At 32.3% G+C, this 26786-nt stretch overlaps 2 protein-coding genes across 2 annotated transcripts; one reads left to right on the top strand and one right to left on the bottom strand.

Annotated features, from left to right (window-relative positions):
• Positions 1 to 619: 619 nt before the first annotated feature.
• On the bottom strand, positions 620 to 2002 carry LOC127144393 (regulatory-associated protein of TOR 1-like). Its single transcript, XM_051080300.1, has 4 exons — positions 1880 to 2002; positions 1497 to 1582; positions 1111 to 1195; positions 620 to 1022 (listed from the first exon to the last, which is right to left on the bottom strand). Exons 1-4 carry the CDS (start codon positions 2000 to 2002, stop codon positions 777 to 779), a joined length of 540 nt encoding a protein of 179 aa, XP_050936257.1. The 3' UTR covers positions 620 to 776.
• Positions 2003 to 23364: 21362 nt separating this feature from the next.
• On the top strand, positions 23365 to 26045 carry LOC103497185 (phenolic glucoside malonyltransferase 1-like). Its single transcript, XM_051080301.1, has 2 exons — positions 23365 to 24019; positions 25116 to 26045. Exons 1-2 carry the CDS (start codon positions 23582 to 23584, stop codon positions 26043 to 26045), a joined length of 1368 nt encoding a protein of 455 aa, XP_050936258.1. The 5' UTR covers positions 23365 to 23581.
• The last annotated feature ends 741 nt before the right edge of the window (positions 26046 to 26786 follow it).

Here is a 26786-nt window from a genome sequence, read left to right on the forward strand (position 1 = left end):
AAAACCCTCTTATTCTTGACACCGGATTAATTGACCCATTTGTCAAGTGTAATTATATACTTTGTTGAAGATTTTGTCTAAAAGATTTTATGGGAATATGTTTGACTAAATATATTTGATTATGAATTAATTAAAAGATAAGATATACTTTGATTAATGAATTAATTAAAAGATGAGATATTCAAGGGATAAAAGATTCACTACAAGAATTTTGGCCTTTAATGTCGGTTTTAAACCGACATTAAAGGCCTTTAATGTCACTTGGCAACCGACATCTTTGCGAGCGTTATTAAAGGCCTTTAATGTCGGTTGGGCTTTAATGTCGGTTTAAAAACGACATTAAAGGCCTCTTTAATGTCGGTTTAAAAACGACATTAAAGGCCTTTAATGTCGGTTTTCAACCGACATCTTTGATAGTGTTATTGAAGCCCTTTAATGTCGGTTTGGCTTTAATGTCGGTTTAAAACCGACATTAAAGAGGCCAATAATGTCAGTTTAAAACCGACATCAAAGGCTTGTTTTTGTCCATTTTTAGAAATTTATATTTATTTAATTGTTGTATTATTGTCCATTTTTTATAAACCAACATTGAATCCAACAAGTGAAATTAACTACAAACTTGAAACTACAAGTCACATTACGTAGGAAACCATATTATTCAAGTCTGATTCCACCAACAATGAAAATGCTATTAGCACTTGCACATAAATCCCATTCATATCTTAAAGCAACAATAAATCCCATTCATATCTTAAAGCACATAAATCCCATATTATTCAAGTCTGATTCCACCAACAATGAAAACACGCTTGTTGATGGTATCTAATGGTGCCTAGTTGATCGCCATCTAGGCTGAAGACCTTAATTAACTGTTTGGCTGAACCGCTAGCTAAGATAGGAGCATGTCTATGAACGGCTAGTGCTGTAAGTGAACCTCTGTGAGCATCGATGGTTAGATACCGATCCCTCTGATTTCTGATATCCAGAAATTGAATATCACCAGCCTGAGAGGCACTGACAATCTGAAGAAGAAAACGATAAGCAGAATTAACAAATACATTTTAATAGGATACTGAAAATACATTGATCACAGCCAAGAAGTTTTATCACCTTCGACGAATCAAGTCCGGGTTGAAAGCCAATCCCCACAACCTTTTCTACTTTTTGCACATGTGGGCGCATTGTGCAGACAAGCCTACAAGTTCAGAGAAGGGTTGAAGGCAAATATGCAAGAAATGCAAAACAAGTAAAATTATCAGAACAAACCATTTGATTTCATAAGATTTCTTATATTTTCTATTTCAGTTTCCCGGTGAATGGTAAAAAACCAGAAGTCCTCGGAGTTCTTTATTGTCTCTAAAAAAATTGGGGGCGGGGGGGGGGGGGGGGGGGGGGAGATAACTAATAAGTAATCTGCAAAGCGGGTCATGAGAAGCTTAACCAAGAGCTTTATTCAAATAAAAGCATCAAGAGGGAGAAAAGGTACATATGCTTACAATTCAGGAATGCGAGCATCATAAAGCTTGACAGAACCATCAAAGAAACCAGCTGCAAGAAGACCCCCATGGACTTGAGAAGCAGACTGCAAAGGGATGAACGTAAGAGCTCTTTAAATATATACAGAGACTGTATCATTATACCAATCATTTAGTTCATAAGATAAGGCATCCAACACTAGAGCTAATAATCTCAAAACCTAAACCTAAAACAAAAACATAACAAGCTTAGATATGAGAACCAATAAAATAAAAAAGAAAATAGAGACCATTCACAGGAAACAAAACTCTCTTCATGACACATTCAAAGGAAAGAGTCGAAAAACTACATACAAAATCACAGATGGAAGCTACGATTAGAGTACCCTCCAAAAAAAAACAACCGCAATTGCAAATATGCTTGCAGTATGGCACCCAAAAACGAAAATAAGCTCAAAACTCCTTGACCAAGGAGCTCCAAGACAAATCAATAAAACTAACTTGGAAAACAAAGCAAGTTCTCCCATCAAAAACCAGTCATTGTTCAAAGCCACAGTTGCAAAAGAATAACCTAATTATATTATATACCTTATCTAAGGCCAGAATCTTTGTCCATATAAAAACCAGAATTTGTCGCAGCTCCGGCGTTGTCGTCTGCAGAAGCTTTAGAACATACGGGAATATTCCAACGGACAAGGCCTAACAAATGAATTTATTCTATCAGCCACCAACAGCAATTGCCACTGAGATGGAAAATATGAAAAAGAAGAAGGAATAAATGGCACAGTAATAATTTGCAAAGTCTCAAGTAAGGCTACCAGATCAACAGCCCAAGGTCCCATATCAAGAAATCTACCAAGAAGAACCAGCGCCCTGAATCGATGTCCTTGGCTGAGTAAAACCTATGACAAAGGTCACTCTGCTGTAATTATACACAAAAAATTAAAAAGAAAGAAAAACGTTCACCCTATGGAAAACGAGGTTACTCTATGGAGACGGATGAAATCAATAGACATAGCATACATTGAGAATGGATCTAAATAAGTAAAGCAAGAGCAAAATGGAAAGAAAAGAAAAGGGGCGGGAAAAACAATGATTTGGCTCTACAAACATCTCTCCACACAATAATGATGGCGGCATTAGTGTCCCCGAAAAAGCTAACATGAGAAAGAATATTACACATGTCGATTCTGGAGGTTTCTTGTTTTCGGATCCATGATCAAGCCATACCTCAAAAGCTGTCAGCTGCTCGGTGAAAAATGGACTTGGCTAGAACATTACAAAAAACAAATTTTTAATTAAAGATTTGAAGGATAACTTTAAACAATAAACTTTTGGAATTGATGACAAATATTTAAAAAATGTGACAATAATTTTATATAATACCCCTTGGGTGTTGAAAACACCAGTCCTATTTTGGATCCATTTCTTTATCCCATTTAAGAATACTTAACTGGCTTAGTTTATCGGCTTTTCTAAACTTTGATTAAGGTAGTGGAAGGGAGATTTGGTCAACAAGACTGTAGCATTAAAATTGATGGGCTCCAAGAGTTATTAATTAAGGCTGACAGAAAATAACCATGTTGGTCTAAGAAAGGAAGCAAAATGCCCAGGAAAATATTGAAATTCTTGTGGGTTTCATTTTGGATGGAAATTTACTTAAGTTGCTACATGACCACCCTTTTAAGGTTAATATCTAAGGAGCTTAAAATGATTTCTAAATGCTAACAAATAAATACCGAAGAGCACTTAGAAAGAAATAATAAAGTATTCCACAGAAAGGCAGAACATCAGAGGGAAATGTTTGAATTAGCAAATTGTCATGTTTCATTTTGAATTCATGTTAGGTAATAATATTGATGTATCATTTAGCATCTACAGGCCCTCCTATATAATTAACTAACATAGGGGTAGCATTTTGTGAGTTCAATTAGAGAGCCTGACCTTGCATGTAATATAAAATATAATGGATATCCCTCTATAACTTTCACTTGTAAATAAAATTAGGCTCGTTGCCTTTATGGTAAAGACACTTTCACATACCAAGATCTGACCTTTGATACAATAAAAACACATGTGAAGAAAAACTGACCTGAAACTCCAAGTTGGGGTCTTCAACCAATGCTGGAAGTTGAGAAAGACAAATTTCGGCAGCCATGTCCCATGCATCCCTGAAAGAAGCAGAACCACAGATGGGTCAGTCAATGAACCAATTGAACATTAACAGACCTAATAATCAACGTTTCTCAAACTCTACCACATGTGATGCTGATGGGTTGGAGGTAACATTGGATGTGAAATTGGAGAACAATTTGCAGACCGCATAATCCACTCAGCAAGCAAAAAATTTCTGAACAGACTGGCAACTAACAAATCCTGTCTGAACAACCTTTGAAATAGATCTGCACCAAGAAAACATATTAGCTATGATGAGAAAGAAAAAGGACGGCATTTGTTGAGTAAATCTGAAAGCTACCATGTGGAAGAACATTCCATGCAATTGTATCAGTGACAGCTGTGAAAATCCAATTCAATTCCCCAAGAAGTGTCTTCCGATCAGTTTGCCGACCAGGTATTTTGTCTATCAATGAATCATCAAGTGACTCACGGAGCAATGAACGTTTGCAAAACCTGAGGGACAAGATCCAATGATTAGAGAATATCCAGAAAACGATGAAAGGCCAGTACTTCGTAAACAAACCAAAGAACACATTATTATTAATTTAATGAAAGACAGAAGGCAGACCATATAGCCCAGAATAAGGTTGAGCTTGATGAAGAGGACTCTGAAGCTGCATTCTTGTTTTCACAAGCCAAACTGGATTTGTGCAAAAACAAACCTGAGAAGTAGTACAATCACAGTTGTGAATATAATAAAGAACAGAAGTTCAAAATGATGAGGGCATAGAAATATAATAAAGAACAGAAGTTCAAAATTCCCAATTCAAACTTACCATTCTTTTCGTCGACAACCCCAAAGCAAAAAACCCCAAAGCAACATCAGTGTTTGAAGAATGTGAGGAGTGACGGCGGTGGTGGCGGGCACGAGCTGGGCACGAGGGACGATGGTGGTGGTGGTGCCAGCGACTCTTCGGAGAAGAAAGGGAAGATTGTTAGATGAGAATGAGGAGTGTGAAGAAGAAATTGGAAGGATGAAATCGTGTGGGTGATTGAGAAAGAGTAAAGTAAGAGAGAGAAAGTCATTTTTTATAAAATAAAAATTTAAAATTAAAATTAAAAAGGAGCTTTAATGTCGCTTTTCAACACAAGGATGTTTAATGTCGGTTTTAAACTGACATTAAAGCTCCAGCTTTAATGTCGGCTTAAAACCGACATTAAACATCCGCATTTTCAAAAACGACATTAAAGCTCTTTTTTCATTTTTTCCAACCGACATTAAAGGCCAGATTTGTTCTAGTGATTTTCCATTATTTTAGGAATTTTGTTAATTTATACATATAATATATCTGTGTATAAATAGGTTGGTATATTGAGGACTTAGTGTGCGAAAAAGAAAAAGTGGAAAAGATTCTTTTACTGCAGAAGGTTTTGTTTGTGAAGAACTAGTTGCTGACTATCGAAACAAAAAGGTATAAGGATCTTATGACTATAAGATCATCTTGTCGATCTATGTTGAAAATATAGATGAGTAATGTAAAAGACGAGACAGTGGTATGTGTGATCACTAAGATCTTTCAAGGGATTTAAAGAAGTCGTCGAAGTTATCCGTTCATGTGTTCAGGAGGAGCCTGAAGACAGACAAACTAGAAGAAATTTGGCCTTTAATGTTGGTTTAAAACCGACATTAAAGGCCTTTAATGTCACTTAGCAACCGACATCTTTGCTTGTGTTATTAAAGGCCTTTAATGTCGGTTGGGCTTTAATGTCGTTTTAGGCCTCTTTAATGTCAGTTTAAAACCGACATTAAAAGTTTAAAACTGACATTAAAAGCCTTTAATGTTGGTTTTAAACCGACATCTTTGATAGTGTTATTGAAGCCCTTTAATGTCGGTTAGGCTTTGATGTCGTTTTAAAACCGACATTAAAGATGCCTAATGTCGGTTTATAACCGACATTATAGATCTCCAATAATGTCAGTTTAAAACTGACATTGAAGCCTTGTTTTGGGTCCATTTTTACAAATTTATTTTTATTTAATTGTTGCATTATTGTCCATTTTTTATAAACCAACATTGAGTCCATGTAGATATATATTTTTTTCTCACTCCAACAAATAAATAAAATTAATATTACTTTAGAAACTATAATATTTGTATACACAAAAGGAAATCTTAATATTTTGTTTATCTACAATAGTACATGAAACAAGATCCTAATACAAGACTAAATAAAAGATCCTAAATGTCTTCTCAGTCTTCAACCTTCAACGATCGCCTGGCTATCTACACAATATTACTAATGTCACTTGCTTCAACCTTCAACCTTCCCAGTCTTCAACCTTCTACCAGATCAATACTATAAAAGAGAACACAATATTAACACTGAAACTACTTTAAAATTGTGATGACTTACCAATGTCACTCTCTTGCACATAAAGGAATATGAAGTACCAACATAACATATAATAATTTTGACAGCCACTGACTCGCCCGAAACCTTCTCATTTGGATGTTCCGCCTACCCCACTTATTAAGGGAAAGCCTATTTCATTGAATCAGAATAGCTTGTAAAAACATTAAAGGTTTCCAACTTCCAATTATCTTACACTTATGATAATAGTGTCACCCTAAAAGTTTTGATTACCCACATTTTGATTTTAGCAGGTATTCATAGTTCATCTCTCTAAAAGATGTTATTGTTAAAGATGTACTATAGTATTTTCCACATTAAAAAGTAGTCATGACAACCTACAAACATGTAAGTTTTTTCATCGTGTTGCACTTATTCCTAGGAGTGGTCTTTGCCTCTTCAACTTCATCAAGGCACTTCATCAAGTTTTAAGCAACTCTAGATAACATGAAAAGAAAATTAAATATTTCCATAAAATGCAGTTTTGTGAAGTTTAGAAGCAGAAACATTGATCTTGTGGATTTCAAGTTTATCACCATATGACTTAAAGCAAAAATCTTTCCATATTGTGCAATATTAACCATTTATTGAAAAAATGAAATACAATTCATTTCACAATTCACATCAAGTACACTAGAATCATCTAATCTATTACCAACAAGTTTATCCATTGGAATGCAAAGAAGGTCAAAAACAAAGGGACTCAAATCCAAAGGAAGCATAGACACTATTAACTACAAAAACAACATTATGTCATCATATCATAATATAGTAAAAGGAGAAAGAGGAAATAATTCTGCAAGCACACCTCATCAGAATCGTTGAATCTGTGCTCCTCTAAACCACTATTTAACTCAAAATTTGAAGCTACATCGACAGATGAATCTACTTCGCCACAATCTTTCTTGGAGCAAGTACCACATCTTGAACTTTGCCATTGTTTTTCCAGCTCAAAATATCTCATCTTTTCTGCCTAATTGTTTCTTGAAGAATTAGGTTTTCATTCTCTGCACTCTTATTTCAAAACCATCATAAAAAAAAAAAAATTATTATGTTCAGGCTCAACTGATATAAAATTAATGTTTTCCATATGAAATAAAAAGTTCAGAAACAATACAATAATGAAATTATAGACTTGAAACAAGTCAAATACCTCTAAATAAAAATGATTTCCTTCAGTGGAAGTGAGATTGTAGATGAAGATTTGGAATCTGTGTAATTTGTCATGTTGACCACAGTCTCTCCAAGAATATTAGATCTTGTTGACCCTGTGATTGGAAATTAAGTGTAAATTAGACTCAGTGGCTATCATAATCAATTCCCCATCTTTGCAATAAATCAATGTCAAAGATGTAAAAAGCCAAATTACAGAGTACAACTATGGTTAAACAAAGGATAGTCATGGAAACAACATAGGCCTAGCAAGAGGAATAATTTCTTATAAACATGGTTTACTCATAAAGCTCAAACAATAGTACCATGGCCACAATAAGCTTGAAATTACAATCCTCAAACTCCTTAGAAACTTCATCTTATGAAACCCAAATGGAATATGATAAAGTCTCAATCCACTAGCAACTTCCATTACGAACTGATGCTTTGCTTGACCTGACAAGAATTGTCTCCCCAGTTAAATTGAAAAAATTTATAAGAGGCAAGCTATAATTTTTTATCTTTGTTTTTGCTAAATTGAAAAAATTATCCTAAAATTCTACTGTTTGCTGTAAAAGTGTACCTATTCTTTTCAAAACATGTCATTTTTAACCTTTCATAAATGGTTCAAAACTACTTTACACAGCCTAAGTCCTAGTTCAGAAGCTTCAAGTGGTAAAGCAGAGTATGGACTTTTATTTGCTTTCAAAGAACCAAATTGATTAACATTATATCGGACTAATGGTAAATTGTCAGGCTGTAATGAATTGATGACAAAATTGAAAAATAAAATCTAAAATGTTTGACTCATTTGAACTGTGCAGTGAAGAACCAATGCTGAGGTTGGACAATATGATATTGAAAGAAGATTTTGACCCAATACAACAGGTTCAAGATCAAGAACTTAAATGTGCAATAGACACTTTATTTACCTTCCCATCTTGTGATACTTAGCTTCAGCACAACCCTTTCTCCTTCATCACTTTAGTTTTCTTTGATTAATTAGTCCATAAATGCCTTAGGAGAAGAAAATGTGTGAGTCATTTATAAAAGAGAATGAGGTAAGATATAAATAATTTACACCCTTCTCCAACATTCATTCCATGTACTTAGATATATCAATATACCAATTCATTAACTTTTCATACTTCATAGGAATTAAATATTTGTTTATGCATCTTGTCTTGTGATTTCCATTAAAGTTCAAAGTACCTCCTTTGCTTGATGTTGATGACTCAAACTTAAAGAAAAACTAGAGCTCAAAAAGTGAATACATAAAGTGTTTTGAACATAGAATTGCTTTGAATTATGGAACAAAGTAAAAAACCATAAATGACCATTACAGCTAATCCAATCTCCTTTTAATAACTGCTTCTTATCTTACAAAAAAAGTGAAGAAAACTCACTAGAATTTTTCACAACCCAAAGAATTGTGTAGATGAACCAACACGACCCATTGTCTTAGTTTCTGTTTGCTTCTTTCTTTGAAGTTGGAGATTCAAACCACTATACTCCACTTTTGTAATATGATCTAGAGCTCAAAAAGTGAATATTCAAAGTAATTATGTAAAGATAACAAACTGAATTGGCATTACGACAAACTGATCTAATCTCATTCTCATTGCTACTTGATGTCGTACAAGAAAGTGGGAAAAAACTCACATGAACATCATTTACCTTTCAAAACTTTTGATATGGAGCAGCTGCTCTAAGGGTTTCATCAACGCTAACCTCTTAACAGACCCTACAAAATATGACACTCAATAGAAAAATGTGCTTCAACACCAAAATTAAATTCACATATCTCGAATGAAAGGGTTAGGAAGTTGGCTAACCTTTGAAAGCATTAGTTTAATATATCGTCCCCGTCCAACAAAAAGATTACATTTTTTGCTCACCCAGGCTTGCCTTTGCATCTTTGTGATTGTTGAGCAAAGAAAAGAAGTTTTTCATCTACCAAACCTCCTTTAGCATCAAAAATAAATTCTTCATGTAATTGCTTCTACTGTTCATTCTCTTTATCATCGTTTACATGCTTATAAAAGAATTTTTGAGTTATTGGTGAATAAACAAATAAAGAAATTCAAAGTGAAACACGGTACGAAAATTGAAAAGTTATAGGGAAAAATTTGAATAAGCTAAATAGGGGAAAAAACATTGACAAGCATTATCTATGGGCAATCTCAATGTATATATACATCCCTTTCTCTTGTACTATCACAATCAATGTGTAGACCTACACTAGATTTATCGATCTACAAACTTTGAGAGGTCGATAGAGAACAAGATGGAGCTAGATCTACGAAAGAAACACAACAGAGTACCAAAGAAACGCCAGATCTGGGACGGTGCAACGGTGGTGGCGCGACTTGGTTAGACAGTTGGCAGTCATGGTCTTCAGAGTTGGAGATTCGTGGATGGTAGTGAAGACTGAGCATGGTGGTGACGAGGATTGTACAAAAGGACGGTGGTCGCGAGGTTTGGGCTCGATTGGTGAGGTCGTATCTGTTTAATTCGGAGAAGAGAGGGTGTGAGATGTGCTATTGAGAAGAGAAGGAAAGGAAATTGAAAAACTAGAGAGAAAGGAAAAGATGCATGGGAAAGTGTAGTAATGTAAGAGAGAGGAAAACTTGATTTTTTAGTAAATTAAAAAAAATAAAAAAAATTACAAAAGGGCTTTAATGTCGGTTTTTAAAAGGCGGACGTTTAATGTCGGTTTTAAACCAACATTAAAGATTATTCTTTAATGTCGGATTAAAACCGACATTAAACGTCCGCCTTTTGAAAACCAACATTAAAGCCCATTTTTCATTTTTTCCACCTGACATTAAAGGCCATATTTCTTGTAGTGACATCATGGAGAATAGTAATTCAAGCATTCAGGGGGAGCTTAGAGTCTGATGTCAAGACACATGCTATTAAGTCATACAATTGAACAGATCACTACATGTTGTAATGATGTATATTGACTTAAGTGAATATTAAAGATTACTCATCAGGGTTGTGCACAGCTCCCCAGACGTAGGCAATATTGGTCGAATTGGATTATCAAATTTATTGTGTTTATCTCTTATGTTGTCCCTCTAGCTATTAACTTTAGTATTAACTGAAGGATTAAATTGATTATCTCACATTATTTTTTCAATTGGTATCAGAGCGGGTTGCTAGATCATGGAGATAAGAGAGGGACCATCAGCTTCGCGTCCTCCTGTACTAGATGGAAAAAGTTACTCATATTGGAAGCCTCGTATGATATTTTTCATTAAAACATTAAATGGAAAAGCATGGAGAGCTCTTGTGGATGGAGTTTCAGTACCAAAACCTGAAGTTGACTGAACAGATGCTGAAGAACAAGCTTCAGTTGGGAATGCTAGAGCTATTAATGCAGTTCTCAATGGTGTAGATTTAAACGTGTTCAAACTAATTAATTTCTACACTACTGCTAAAGAAAGCATGGAAAATATTGGAAGTTGCATATGAAGGAACTTTTAAAGTAAAGATATCCATACTACAGTTGATAGCTTCAAAATTCAAAGCATTGAGAATGACTGAAGATGAATCTGTCTCTAAATATAACGAGAGGGTTCTGGAGATAGCTAATGATTCTCTACTACTTGGTGAAAATATACCTAAGTCTAAAATTGTTCATAAAGTGTTGCGTTCTCTACCAAGGAAATTTGACATGAAGGTCACTGCCATAGAAGAAGCCAAGGATATTACAACTTTAAAGCTAGATGAACTATTTGGATCGCTTCTTACTTTTGAAATGGCTATATTAAATAGAGAAAGCAAGAAAAGTAAGATGGTTGCTTTTACATCTGGATATGAACAGGAAACTATTGAAAATCAGTTGGATAATGAAGTGAATCAGGATGAGTCAATAGCTCACTTAACAAAACAATTCTCTAAGATGGCCAGGAAGTTCAAAAGTATGAATACGACTGGAAAAACAGTTGAAACAGATAGATACGATGGTGAGAACTCTACAAGAAAAGTCAATGATTTTTCACAAAGAAAAAACAGTGACCATTGTAAGAAAAAGCAAGATGTAGGGAGATCCTTTAGGTGTAGAGAATGTAAGGGATTTGGTCATTATCAGGCTGAATGTCCCACTTTTCTCAGAAGACAAAAGAAAAACTATTATGCTACCTTGTCTGATGAGGACTCCGATGATGATGAAGTGAATCATGGCATGTGTTGCGACGCGATCGCGACGCGGAGCGGCCGACATCCCCTATCATTTAATCTTTAATATCTAAAAGGTTTGGAGTCGCCACCAATCATATTAAGGTGTGATTGGTCACCACAAAAAAAAATTGTCTACGTAAATTCAGATTTAAGGTTCGGGAGTCAGTTGTGTGTAGGGAAGGTATTAGCACCCTACAACACCCATAAAAATGATTACCAAAATTTATCTTTTAAACTAAATTAACGAGGTTCACAAAATAAAGTTTTTTGTTTGATATTTTTTAAATGTCCCATGGTTATCAATTCATAACTAAAAAACTAAGTTTGAATTGATGATTATATGGGTGGCATGAGAGCCATTAGAAAAATAAAATTTAATTTTTATTTAAAAAGATTTTTTTATTTACCTCAAGAATATTAAAATGTCAAACTTTGATATTTTGATCTCCATCATAGGCCTTTAATGGAAAATTTCATGTATCTAAAGAATTAATGAATTCTAAAGAAAACACTACTCAGTCTTATTCTAAAATATAAAATTTTTAGATATATTTTGTTTAAAAATAATTTATTAACTTTTTAAAATTGAGAAATTTCATGTATTTATGGAATTTTAACCATAAAATCCATAGATGAACATTACTATTTCCCATAAATAATACAATATAAAATAGTTGGCAAATATGACAAATAATACAACCAACAATATATGTTGCCAAATAATACAAGTTGGAGATGCTATCTACATATTCAAAAATAAAATATTGGAAATAATATACTCCATTAGAAATATATAATGTTTGAGAAATAATATTTGGAAAGCAAATAATATACAGTGCTGAAATAAGTAATCTGTCATTCAACCAATCTAATCAATCAATATCAAACATACTTAATAATCAGTAAAAACAACCAAATTAAACTCTACATTTAACAAATTTTAATCAAATGCCTTACTTTAAATCAAATTTAAAGCATAGGTAATTTGATGTAACCATTTTCAAATGACCTAAACCTAACAAAATTAAAGCACACAAGCAGATTTGATATGATAGTATTCCTAACAAAATTAAACACAGTGAGAAATTTGATGTAACACTATTCTATTGGTATTCTATTGGTTTAACCTAAAGAGCCATAATTTAAAGAAAAATAGATTCGATTGGTCTAAACTTAACAAAATTAAAACACCCTAAACCTAAAAAAAAATTAAACACAGTACAACTTAGGCAAAATTTGATGCAACAATATCCAATTGGTTTGACCCAACAAAATTAGAATACAAAACAGAGGCTAATGAGAAATAGACTCAGTCTAAACCTAACAAAATTAAAATACCCTAACCCTAAAAAAAATTAAACACAATCTAGATAAAATTTGATGAAGGAACAAAATCAATTTAACGAATTAAAAACAAATTAAATTTGAAGAATGGAAGAACAATCTAAAAAACTTACCTTGGCTGAATAGTTTTTTTTTTTTTTTTTTTTGCTTTTCCCCTTTTAACTAATCTCTCCTTCTAGTAATAAAGAAATCTTCCTCTCTCTCTTTTTTTCTCTGTTTTTTATAGGGCACTGAGATGGTAGCTTTTTTTTTTTTTTTTTAGATTGCAAGATCATGAGGATCGTGTTTGTGATAGTGGGAAAGTGGGAAGAATCGTGAAGAGGGAGAATCGTGGAAAGGGAGGATCGAGGGAGAATTGTGAGAGGGAGAGGGAAAATCGTAGGACTGGAAGTCGTTGAGAGAAAACAGGGAAAAGATATGAAATTTAATTACTGTTTTCTTTTCTTTTTTTAAATAAATTCAAATTCAAATCAACTTAATTTAATAAAAATAAATAAATAAAATAAAATAAAGTAAAGTAAATGTAAAAAATAAATGGTCAAAATATGGTATCTATAGCATGAATGCTTTCACAACATGCATAACAGATATCAGTCTTGATGATGATAGTGAGTGTGCTGTCAATGATGAAGATGAAGATCTAACATTCGAACAACTCAAGATGCTGAGGATGGAAGACTTGAAAGCCAGAGCTATTCAAAAAGAGAGAATTCAAGATTTGTTTGAAGAAAATGAACGATTGATGGGAGTCATATCATCTTTGAAAGTGAAACTGAAAGAGGTCTAGAATGAGTATGATCAGACAATCAAGTCTGTGAAGATGCTAAATTCAGATACTGACAACTTAGACTCAATTCTGAACTCAGGAGAGAATGGTGTAAGTAAATATGGTCTTGGTTTTGATGCCTCCATGCAAAGTGTCAAGTTTACATCTGAAGTAAGATTTGTCCCTGCTTTAGTAAAAACTGAACAAACTGGTACTACTGTGATTACCAACAAACCTGTTAAATCTTTCAGAAGGATCTGTTTTTATTGTGGTCGAAAATGTCACATTCGATCTTTTTGCTACAAATTACTAATAACCTAAGCTTCCCTTTAGCCAACCATATTCAAGTTTAAATTTCTTGATTGTGTTTTTACAAAACAAACCCAAGTTATAATTCTGCATTTGTTATTTTTAACGACATATTTTACTTCCATTCTTTTTTATTTTTAACGACAATATTTTGATTACTAGTGTCGTTAAAACCCAAATTTGTACTAGTGAAAGAAGCAGATATTTTAAGAGAACCGAAAAGGAAAATATTTTCAAAACAAATATGAAATGTTCATTAAAAATGGGAGGTGCAACTGATGTCCTACCAAATATGACACTAGGAAAGGGAAATGTTTTTCAGATCACTGCATTATGTTTGCAACTTTCTGATAACTTTCATGACTGCATTCTGGCCTTTGAGAAGAGCGAATGATTTCAAGATCTTGACTGGAAAGGATCTCATATGAGTTCAATTACAAAATAGTTGTAGTATAAATTGGATATGAAAAGGTGAGAATAATTTTCACTACTCATCAGTTACCAGTTCCAATTCTACTGCCAACATATTTCAGTTACCTTAAAATGAAATTGGCTAGGCCCTAGAGGATTCCAATTCCAGAAGTCTGAAACCAAGACAAATGACTTCTACTGAATTTTGTTATAGCCCAATTGATGACTCCAATTGTACTTCCCCCTTCATTGATTATCTTCTTCTCCAAAAATCCAAAACCTGCACAACCCTAAAACAAACTCAATCACAACAATTAAAAACTTAAAACAACAATTATCATTGATTATTTCAATTAAGAACTTAAAATAACTTACAATATTTTAACCAATAAATGATATTGCTTTCATATCTTCGTCATCACAAATGGCATTAACAACATCATGAAGAAAAATCACAACAATTAAAATAACATTTTACTGAAGCTGCAAGCAAATCAATTAACAGCCAACACATTTAAAATAGCCGTTAAATCTAATGGGTGTGGTTCCCGCATCTAACAATAGAGTTGTAAGCTTGTGAACACTTACGAATACCATGTGAGAAAATAAAAGTGCTACACGAAGATAGATAAAGAACTCACATTAGTACCATGAACCACATTTAGGACACCATTATGCAATCCAACCTCCATTGCTAACTCTTCAAGGATTATAGAAGCCCCTGAAAAAGCAGGAAAGTTAGAAGTTTATACATCACTAAAATGACAGGAATAATTTACATCTTTCAAATATAGAAAACTGTAGAAATGGAGATGATCCCCACTATGATATGCTTCAATTAACTAGCAAAAGTACATTTAAAGCTTAAGGCAGCTTGCAGCTTAATTGTCACTTCTGAGATCGACGTTGGATTGGACGAAAATTATCGTCTCATTTTCCCACTAAAATTTTTAACTTCATCAAAGTTATTATCCAATTGAGAGGCTATATTAAGCAAAAAAACACAATTCCTAATAACCATTGATATGCATTTCCAGGCGATCAAAATTAAAGCCTAAATAGAAAACATAAACTTGAACAGAAAAACCCCTTTATAAATGTTTAAAGAAAAACCCAGAAATTAACCCCAACACCTAAAATTTAGGACACAGTATATGAATATATATGATGGATTGGAATTAATAGAAATGAAATTAGGAATATACCAGCAGCAACATCCTTGGTCCTGGAAGCCATGGGAGTAACTAAACTGAATCAAGAGAGAAAATGTAATAAGGGCTAATGTAACCACCCAAACTTTTAAGTTAAGTTAATGTCATTCTTAAAATATAAATATCATACTTTTTTTAAAAGAGAAACATTAAATTTTTATAAAATTAATATGAAATAAATGTTAGAAAGACATAAATCAACAAAACCAATAACAATAACCGGAAAATATGACTCACTGATTCTAACAATTTTAAAGAAAACAAAATAAATAAATAAACATTAAATAAAATTTCTAAAATTTAAAATAATGAAAACTGATATATAGACACGGAAGCTTAACTGAGCCCCCATATAGCATGTCACAAATCCTTCTTGTTCTCATCAGCTTTCCAGATCCTCTACCTTTGCTTGAAATATTAAATATAGAGAAGAGTGAGTATATAAATATACCCAGTCAGAGACCCACTACTGGTCCCACTAGTTGATTTGTTAATTTTTTGTTAGGAACATAATCATAACATTGTGCATCCAATGGAGCACACCTGAGTGAGTGAGACCGTACGGACATCCCTATATCATGTGAGTGATCTTGTGGGAACACCCCTAGTCGTCGTGCGAGTGATCGTAGGTACGCACTCTATAAACATATACGTGATACGTGGTTACACCCCTAATCATGCGAGTGATCTTTTCGAAACACTCTTAGTCGTGCGAGTGACCCCGTATACATAGTATAATTGATCCCTAATCATGCATGTGAACCGTAGGTACACCCCTATCGTGCAAGTAGTCTGGTAAGAACACCCTTAGTTGTGCGAGTAACCCCATAGATAAGAACACAATACATGTGGGGTAAAAAGCTTAAACAGACAAAGTTAACATACACACCACAAATCAAAGGCATGTAACAATCAATATAACATGGCATGAATTAATAGTCATAATAGTCCATAAAGCGATGAAATCCATAAATCATGCTTAATCATCATATTACATCAGTTAACATTTACTTAACTAACAACGCATTTTAGCTATCATCAATGCATAATTCATAAACACATGTTGTCTCTTAAATTGAGTTCAAATGTCTAGTATTAGAATCTCTTACCTTGAGATTAGTTAAAACAATTAATTGCTAGTTGACAGTCAAAGATTTTTCGAACGAACAAATCTTAAACAGTAGGGAAAACTCAATAATTTAATTAATAAAATTTATTAGCTATTGTCCCCAACATTCTTTCAAATCAACTGACCCAAAGTTGAGGTTTGAAACCAATTCAACCTTGACTCGGAGAAAATTCTACAAGTTAATTCCTCCAATTTAGCCAATTGAACCTTTAAGGGAATAAAAACTCCAAATTAAATCTAAATTAATTTATTTAGGGTCCAAAAATTAACATCCATGAATATACCCAAAACTCATTAAAAACTCACCACCAAATGGCTCAAAATAGGTGCAAAGAAGACAAAATGCTGCTGGGTGGCTCGACTAAAGGGGACGGCTCATGTCGGCTTGGTAAAGGAAGGAGGGGAGAGGATGTACGCACGACTCGCGGCTTGGTTTGAAGAGGATCGACTTAAAATCACTTGGAATGGGAAGCAACAACGCGACGATCAAGCAAAACTCCAGTAGTGGGCTTCGACGACGACAAAACGAGGTACGGAGAGACAGCTCACCCCTAGGGGACTGGATGAAAGTTTGAAGAGATGGACGACTTCCTCGGATTCGTTGACGCGACGGAAGGTAGGCTCGGACAAAAACGATGGGCTGCGTTCATTGGCTGTCGGCGACGTGGTCTGAGCGTGAACAAAGAGTAGAGGTCATTAGCGAGAAGAAAATCCTTTTATGAAGTGAGGAAGAATATTATGCTAGTTGCACGAAAAACGAGAAGGGAAGATTAAATATATAATTAATAATTATATAATATCATTATTATTAGAGAAATTTTTATAAATATAACAAACTACTAAAATATTTACGGTCGGTATAACAAAGCCCATAAAGTTAGCCATTTTTTAAATATTCCAGGTTTGTCCTTCCATCTTTCTTCTCTTCTCTGCAATTTTTTTATTGTCTTTCTTCCTTTACTCTTTTTTTTTTTCCGTTGCGATTTCTTTCCATATTTCTTCTTTTCTTTTCTTTTCTTTTTTTTACATCGTTTAGATTTGGATAACCAAATTTGATTTATTTCTATCGTCTTTCTTTCTTTTCTCATTGCGTGCATCATCTTTCTTCTTTTCCTCTCTTTTTTTACATCGTCTAGATTTGGCTATCCAAAATCTAAACAAACAAATCTAAATGATCGTGCACCAAACATAACCAAATCAAACGATCGTGTACCAAATATATTACACGTGTTACCAAATATATTGCACACATTGTTGACGGACCATTTTTTATATTTTTCATAATGGGCCTGTGGGCTTTTTTCGTTTTTAGAATTGTTCTATACGGTATAAATGATAGATACAAACATATGCAGCAAAAAAACGAATCGAATTTTACTCTAATTGCATCTAAACACTTAGAGATTAACATGCATTAAACATAACCCTAACTACACTAAATTAGGTTTCAAAGAAAACATACCTTTGTAGCTTTCCGAAATCTCAAAATCTTCTCCCGAACTCGAACCGGACCGCCACTAGAGTTGATCTGCTAATCTCCAAACTTAGAACAGGGTTGTGGGACCCGTTAAATGAAGGAATTAGAGGGAGATGTGAAAATTTTGAGGGAATCAGGTTGAGATATGTTTAATTTTAAAAGAGGAAAAATAAATGTTTTGAAAATCAAATGACCAAAAGTCTTTTTCAATTTGAAAAGAGGATTATTTATAACCTAATTACATGCAAAATTGCATGCAATTCGTTGGCCAAAATCTCAACATCTAGCATTCCACTAACATTTAGTGGAATTAATCACCATTTCATTCTCTTAGTGGGTTTGGTGTCATTACTATAAGCTTCCACATAGCCCACTAAGAGTTAGTAGAATTATCCAACAAAATTTTGGATTTTTCCTCTAACTTTGGTCAAGGGAAAAATGGTCATTTGACCATTCTAGTCAAAGTCAAACTTTAACTTTTTTTAAGTCAAAAGTCAACATTTTTACTTTTTACCATTTTGTCTGTCTTGATAAATTTCAACCTCCTGAGCATGAATCTGTATTCATTTTTTTCAAATTCAAATCACATTTGAATATAAAGCCGGTCAAAGTTTGATTTTTCAAAGTTAAAAGTCAACATTTTGACTTTTTACAACTTTGACCATTTCCAGTAATTTCGAGCTTTTGAATATGAATCTCTATTCATATTTTTAATATACAAATCACATTTAAACATAAAGCTCTTGCTCAAAGCTATAACTAACAACTATATCACTTGTAGGTGTGGATTTCTCTCTCTTTACCTAACAAACAATTCAAATTATTCCAACATGTTGTTCTAAGTTAATTTCGTATGAGCTAGCAGAGGAATCTAGTAGATCTATAGATCATGGACTCCAACGATCCGAGATTAACTGGCTAAACCCTTTTAGACCAAACTAATCAACATTCGTTAACTAACGAGTCATTCCACTAAAGTCTCATAGTTGCACTCTCTCGCTATAGATTTATTTCTATTCATCTGATATAACCATAATCAGTAAGTTAATCTTTCACAAGTTGTTCGTAATCTCGATTGGGTCAAAATACCATTTTACCCCTGAGACTACATCTTGTTCCTTAAGTCCCACTGATCCACTATTGAACAATTGGTTTGAAGTCCAACCTATAAACTGAATCCCTCTTGGGCCAATGAGAAGGTGAGACCCCTTGTTTAAAACTTGGATTCAGTTCTTAAGAGAACAACGTATCTACTAACCCTAAAACGGGTAGGAGTGAATTCCGTCTTGCACCCTATGTCCCTTGCCATCCACCCGATCTTACCCCTGAAATGGGAGGCTTATTGGGCCAGTGCCATTAAGCTGCCCTCACTTATGCAGATTTAGATTAAGTTACCTAGGTCATCATAATCGAAATGGTCAGTTTATATAGTTAACGATGTTATAACTTAAAAGTGACTTTCATGGTTCCAATCTTATGTAAACTCTTTACATAGGATGACCTCACTTCCATGTCTCTACATGAACGATTCAGAATCACTTCGTTTGTACTAACTACAAAGTGGGCCGCAACCATAACATTTCGAGAATAAGGCCCCCAACTTTATTCATTCACTATAGACTGTTTGGGCTATATACTCCAACTTGATTCAAAGTTCAAGTCTAGACTAGATAGCCTCTAGATCTTAGTTTATTGGATTCAAGATTATAATATTTTATTTTCACTAATAAATCCTCAATAAACACTTTATTGAATATAATGTAATTTAAACTACAAACTACGAGTTTTATGACATAAATTTCAAGAGTAAATATTTTGCCGCTTTCTAATATTTTTTAAAAGACCCCATATTGTTATTAATATTATCTTTCTTTTCCTTTTTCCTTCTTTTTTTTATTTCCTTTTCTAAAACAACCAAATCCTTCTCTATTCTCATTTAATTCTCCTCCAATCAATTTTATCTCTTTTTCCAAAATAATTATAATTTTACAAATAATTATATTTTTTCAAAATATAATTATTATTTTCTTCCTCAATAAATATTCTTTCTCCAAATAATTATCATTCAACAAATAATTTATCTTTATTCTCTTTTAAAATACAAATATAATTCTCTGTTCTTTTTTCTTTCCATTTTCCACCCATCAATTGAATTAAATAACACCCACATTATTTAATTAATTCTAATTTTCACAAAATCACATAATTTCCATTCAATGAAATCCAAAATAACGTTCAATAAATTAAACCTAATTAAACAAAACAAAGATAATTAACTCTAAAATTTCCACTTCAATATATAATTATAAATTATCTAACAAAATTTCTACTATTCAATTTAATTAAATAAACACCCAAAAATTAAAATCTTAGTAAAATAAGACAATTCGGTTGGAAAAATACCTCAAAATTTTGGAGTGTTAGATTCGTTTATTATTATTATTATTATTATTTTGGCATTCATGACATTTTCTTTACCCTCCAATCTCAATTGGCTATACTAAAGTATTTTTGGAACTTATATTCTTTTGTAGTGTATATTGGAGTGGGAAACTTAAATATCAAATAATTTAATATTACACGTGAAACAAAGAATATATCTTGAATGTGTGGGTTAATTTCTCGAGTAGATATTATAATGTTGTGGTGCATGTGTTTGTCTTGAAAGGTGTACAGGGTTTTAATTTAATGTTGATATGTAGATTCACACAGCAAAGACTTGAAGTGGAGCTTATATTAAATATTTCATGCACGTTCCACATGGGTATTGAAATTATACAAAAATCCTCAACATGAACGACAATGAGAAAACGACGTCCTAAACCTCAACTTTATATTTTTATTCTAATTACAAATTTATAAACCAAATATATTATTATTATTATTATTATATGATTAATAATATATTTTTTAGTGTGTTTAGCTAAGTATAATTGATATGACAATCTATCATTGAGTTGAAAGATTGAATCTCCTTCCTCACCATCGTAAGATAATAACAAGAGATAGTTATAAATATAGCAATTAGATTCAAAATAATTAAGTATGCATTTTAAAAGTATTGCAAATATATCAAAGTCTATCAATGATAAAAGTTTATCAATGACAGACTCTATTGCAAATATTGACCTATCACTGAGGAATCATAAGAGTCTTTCAGCGATAGAAGTCTAGTCATTCAGCGATAGAAGTCTATTACTAATAAACTTTGTTATATTTGCAAATTTTTTAAAAAATGTTGTTATGTATAATTATGATGGTGACAGGGGCGGGTAGGGAATTGGGATGATGATGATGATGACGACGATGATGGCGGCAGGGGTGGGTAGGGAATTGGGTCGAATCCGATCCACTCTCCTCTATAGCATACTTTCATGACTTCTACATGTCAATGACCCAACCATGTCCTAGATACATGCAATGATAATGAACGGTACATGGAGAACGTACACATTATGTACGATGTACCTATTGTTTCTGCACCAATTCACGAAGACGTGCTCGAGTGTAAGAACCTAATGAATTGAAAAAAGTACCTCCGGTGACACAAGCACAAAGCGAGACTGGTTACATTAGTCCAATAATGATGATGCTAGCATTTAAAACAATATATTATAAGTTAGTCAATTGTCAAAGACTTCGAAACAAGATATTATTAAAATACAAAGGTAGATCTATCATCATCAAACTTGGCAAGGATACTAGGATTTAGGGACCAATCCATCATCTTCATAATGAATATTTGTATTACGAATTGCCTGCACCGATACTCGAGCAACCAGATGAGCAATAACAACAAGAATATCAGGAGAAACTAGAGCAACAAAGAGTGTAAAGACAACCAACCAAAAATCGACGATGTCCAAGTTGTGGAACATATTGATTGTTTTTTTTTTTTCATTAAATGAAAATTGTTAAATTATTGTATTAGACATTCTACTTTATATTTAATGATTTTCCAATCTTCAATCAATTATGAAAAACTTACGACCTTCAATTAATACAAAACAAATGGATTACAACGATAAGTATTCATAAATTGAAAAATTAAGAAAAAAGGTGAAAGAAATTTTTTTATTTTAAAAATATAAAGAACACAATCTTTTTAGAGAAACTTTCCTAAAGATAACAAACTATTAAAATATTTACAACCCCTGTAACAAAGTCCATAAATTTAGTCATTTTTTAAATATTCCAGATTTGTCCTTTCACTCTTTTCTCCTCTTTGCGATTTTTTATCGTCTTCTTTCTTACTTATGCGATTTCTTCTATCTTTCTTTTTTTTAGATTTGGGTAACTAAATTTATTTCTTTTTATTCCTGTTTCTTCTTTTTCTTTTTTTTCATTGTATCGTCTTTCTTCTTTTCTTTTTTAAACATATGGTGTATAAAGAATCTTGAAAAAATTGGTTAGACATTTAAATTAGAATAACCAAAAACTAAAATATTGTGTATAAAGAATATTGAAAAAAATCGTCTTTTTTCTTTTCTTTTTTACGCACATGGTGTATAAAGAATCTTGAAAAAATTGGTTAGAGATTTAAATCAGAGTAACCAAAATTAAAAGATCGTGTATAAAGAATATTGAAAAACAATCGTTTATACCAAATTTTGAAAAAAAAATCGTTTAGATTTGGTTACCCCAAATCTAAACGATCGTGTAGCCAAATCTAAACGGTCATGTAGTCAAATCTGAACGATCGTATACCAAATTCGCTAAATTTAGACAATCGTGTAGGCAAATATAAATGATCGTGTAGCCAAATCTAAATGATCGTGTAGCCAAATCTAAACAATTGTATACCAGATTTTGAAATTTTTTTTTTTAGATTTGGAACCTCAAATCTAAAGGATCGTGTAGCCAAATTTTGAAAAAAAATGGTTTAGATATGGGATAGCCAAATATAAATGATCGTGTAGACAAATGTAAACGATCGTGTACCCAATTAATTAAACGATCATGTACCAAATCGCGTTACCAAATATATTTGCGCATCGTTGACAGGACATTTTTGGTATTTTACACGGTGGGTCTCTGGTCTTTTTCCATTTTCGAAATTATTTTATAGAATGTAAATAATTTTCCGTTTTTTTATATTTTTGAAAAGACTCCAACTTTTTAATAAGTTTCAATAATAATAATAAAATTGAATCAATTTTCATAAAAAGAAATAGGTTTATCATAAAGGAAAATAAATTAGTAGTAAATTAAATAAAATAAGAATTCAAATTTTAAGAAAGAAAAATAAAAATTCAAATAAAATAAAGAAATAAAATAGTACATGAAAAATGAAAAAAAAAAAAACAAACAAACAAACAACATAAAAGAAATAGGCGAGTCTTGTGAAGATTCGCCCAAGAAGACAGGAAGAAAGAAAAAGGAAGTGAACGAGTCTACCAAGGAGATAGGAAGAGAAAAAAAAAAAAAAAAGAATAAAGAATCCAAGGAAAGAGAAAATAAAACAACATCAGATTTAAATAGTTTTGAAATACAGTATCAGTATAATTTTTCCGTCGTTTTTGGACTTTTAAAGCAACCCAAAGTTTTGAAAAGCTCTAATCGATTATCCTCACTTTCTTTTTGTTTTCGATGGCTAACTTTCTTTCTCTAAAATTAATTGACGTCTGCAAAGTCCCTCCTCCTCCGACAGCGGTGGAACCGTCATCTCTTCGGCTCACTTTCCTTGATTTATTGTGGCTAAGGTTTCATCCATACCAACTTCTTTTTTTCTATGAACTTCCTTCGAATGAGATCTCGTTTCACGACGTCATTGTTCCGAAACTCAAGAGCTCTCTGTCTCTTACTCTTCAACACTATCTTCCTCTGGCTGGCAACCTCGTTTGGTCATCGCAATCCGATGTACCCGTCATTGAATTTGTCGAAGGCGATGGCATTTCCATGACGGTGGCAGAGTCCGACGGGGACTTTTATCATCTTTCTGGTAACGGGTTTCGGGAAGTTTCGGAATTTCATCCTCTTGTTCCTCAATTGCCAGTTTCTCATGATCGTGCCGCAGGCATTGCTATTTAGGTTCTTAACCACTAATTCTTAAGAAGATGATAATATGGTATTAGATTTGCATCCACATGTAGATATTTTCGACGGGTGACTAAATGTTTCTATTATATAAACAGAATATAAGCTTCAAAATATCATTGATCAAATATGTTTATTCATTTGAAAATAATAAATTATTTATTTGCAAGTAATAAAATGTTTGTTTAATAATTTATTTATCTTTTTGTTTTTATAAGTTTTAGAAAAAATGTTTGCAGAAATTTATGTATGCTTACGAATAAAGTATGTCTAAGAATATGGATGAGAAATAAATTGTATGGGATTAAAGATGATTTTGTTCGGTTGTGTTAGAATTTGTATGAACAAAAATTATGTTTTGTATTTCATTTATGAAATTAAGATAAAATATTTTAAAAAAATTATTGTAAATGAAAAAATTATCAAAATATTTATAAATATAGCGGACTTTAATTTAATTTCAAATTCTGTTGATTTAATTTAAATATATTTCTTTCTACAAATTTTCTTGACATTATTCATTAACCATCATAGACTAAATTGAGGAAGACAAAAAAGAACTAAATTGAAATCTTTTAAAGGATGACTAAATTGAAAGGAAAAACATGTGTACTGCATTAAAGACTAAATGCATGGTTAAGTATTAACCCATTAAGGTATTATTTAATTACGAGTAATTATAAGAATTATTACAGTGAATATAACTTTTAGGGCCAAATAAGTAAGTTTAATGTATATTATAGATAAAATATTCGTCGGTGATAGATACTATTGTAATAGATTTTTCTATTAGTGATACATTCTTTCACTGAAAGAATATAGTTAGTGATAGACTTCTATTAGTAATATCACTTGTATATCATTGATAGACTTTGAAAGCCAAATATAAATTATGAAATACTTGCAACTGTACCAATTACTTAATCATTATATTTTTAATATTAGTGATAGACCATTATTAGTAATTGGTTACTCCAATGTTTTGCTATATGTATAACTTATTTTGCATTGTATTATATCTTTTAAACTTGATTGTTATATTTGCACACCGATCACAATTAATTAATTATTTATATTCTCAATATAGGTTACTAAATTCCAGAACAAAGGTTTTTCCATTGGAATAACCAATCACCATGCAATCATAGATGGAAGAAGCTCAACTTCATTCATCAAATCATGGGCTCAAATTTGCATTGAAGAATCCTCTATACCAACCCCCAAACAAATGCCATTATATGATAGATCAGTTCTAACTGATCCAAAAGATTTCGAAAAACTCATTGCAAAAGCATGGCAAGACTTAGAAGGACCCAACAACAAAAGCTTGAACCTTAAATTCCCCCCCAAAAAATATGGTTTAATTAGAAGCACTTTAGAATTCAAACACCAAAACATTCAAAAGCTAAAGGAATGGATCTTGAAAAAGAAGAGCAAAAATGAAAATTTTGATTCTTCTTCTTCTCATATATCTTCATTTGTAATAGCAACGGCTTATCTTTGTGTTTGTACAGCCAAATTAGAAGGTTTAAAAGAAGGGAAATTATTTTTTGGGTTTCCAACCGATGTAAGAACTCGTTTAAAGCCACAAGTGCCATTGAATTACTTTGGGAATTGTGTGGTTGGTGTGTTTGTTTGTCTTGAAAGGTCTGAAGTTTTGAGGGAAAATGGAATCATTTTGGCTTGTGATGAGATTTCAAAAGCTATTAAAAATTGTGATGATGGACCTTTAAATTGGTGTGAGAATTTGGTGTCAACAATTTGTCAAATGACAAATGATTATTCAGAAATACAAGTCATTTCTTTAACTGGTTCACCAAGATTTGGAGTTTATAGTGCTGATTTTGGATTTGGAAAGCCAAAGAGAGTGGAGATTGTGTCAGCTGAATCACCATATCTTTTTTCTTTGACTGATGGTAGAAATAGTGACGTGGTAATGGAGATTGGTATTGTTAAGAAAAGGAAGGAAATGGAAGCCTTTGTTGCCATATTTAATCAAGGCTTTGAATCTATTTGAAATGATCATCATAGAGAATTGTTTCCAGAGATTCTGTTGGTGTTTTGAGTTTTGCTGCATATTTAACAATGATGTTTAATTTAATAGGTTAATGTACTATTTCATTTTTGTTCATGTTACGTTGTATTTGTCAACATGTAGTTTAAGACTTGTTTCATTTTAGTTATGGTACTTATATTTGTGTCAGATTTAACATTTCAATAAATTTTAAAATTAGTTACTTTAATTATTAATTTGTTTGTAGTTAAGAGAACTCTTTGATAAACATTTTAGTTTTGGAAATTAAGTTGGTATACACCATCTTTGTTTAAGAATATTCTTTTGTCTTATTATCCATTTTCTATCGATATTTTAAACAATCAAGCTAAAAAATAGTTTAAAAATTATAGAATTTAACTAAAATTTTAAATGTTTTTATAAGAAAAAGATGACAATCATAGTAAAGAAAGAAAGAAAAAAAACACAGAAAGCGTAACTTAAGGAAATGTTCACTTTAGGGGGAAAAATAATAAATTAATGGCAATGATCTAAAAAAATTAGGCTCGTTTTGATGATTAAATTTGTTATTATACTCTTAATGGAATTTGGATTCACTTCTGCATTTTGTCAAAATAAATGTTTTTCCATGTTTTATAGTCAAATGAAACAGTAAATTGTATGAACACACATAATGTAAGAAAAAAAAAATGATAATGTCAGACAACCTTATGATAGAAATATGAATATGGCCGCATAAGAGAA

The sequence above is a fragment of the Cucumis melo genome, chromosome 12 (assembly GCF_025177605.1).
Source record: "Cucumis melo cultivar AY chromosome 12, USDA_Cmelo_AY_1.0, whole genome shotgun sequence".
Classification (NCBI taxonomy): Eukaryota; Viridiplantae; Streptophyta; class Magnoliopsida; order Cucurbitales; family Cucurbitaceae; genus Cucumis; species Cucumis melo.

Bases quoted from the DNA above. Each gene is read 5' to 3' on its own strand.
- LOC127144393 (XM_051080300.1), bottom strand. From the start codon at position 2,002: ATGGGAGAACTTGCTTTGTTTTCCAAGTTAGTTTTATTGATTTGTCTT. The intron at 1,583-1,879 runs GTTGTTTTTTTT...ATCCCTTTGCAG, and splicing joins CAAGCATATTTGCAATTGCG to TCTGCTTCTCAAGTCCATGG. The intron at 1,196-1,496 runs GTAAGCATATGT...CTGAACTTGTAG, and splicing joins GATGCTCGCATTCCTGAATT to GCTTGTCTGCACAATGCGCC.
- LOC103497185 (XM_051080301.1), top strand. From the start codon at position 23,582: ATGGCTAACTTTCTTTCTCTAAAATTAATTGACGTCTGCAAAGTCCCT. The intron at 24,020-25,115 runs TAGGTTCTTAAC...TTCTCAATATAG, and splicing joins GTGCCGCAGGCATTGCTATT to GTTACTAAATTCCAGAACAA.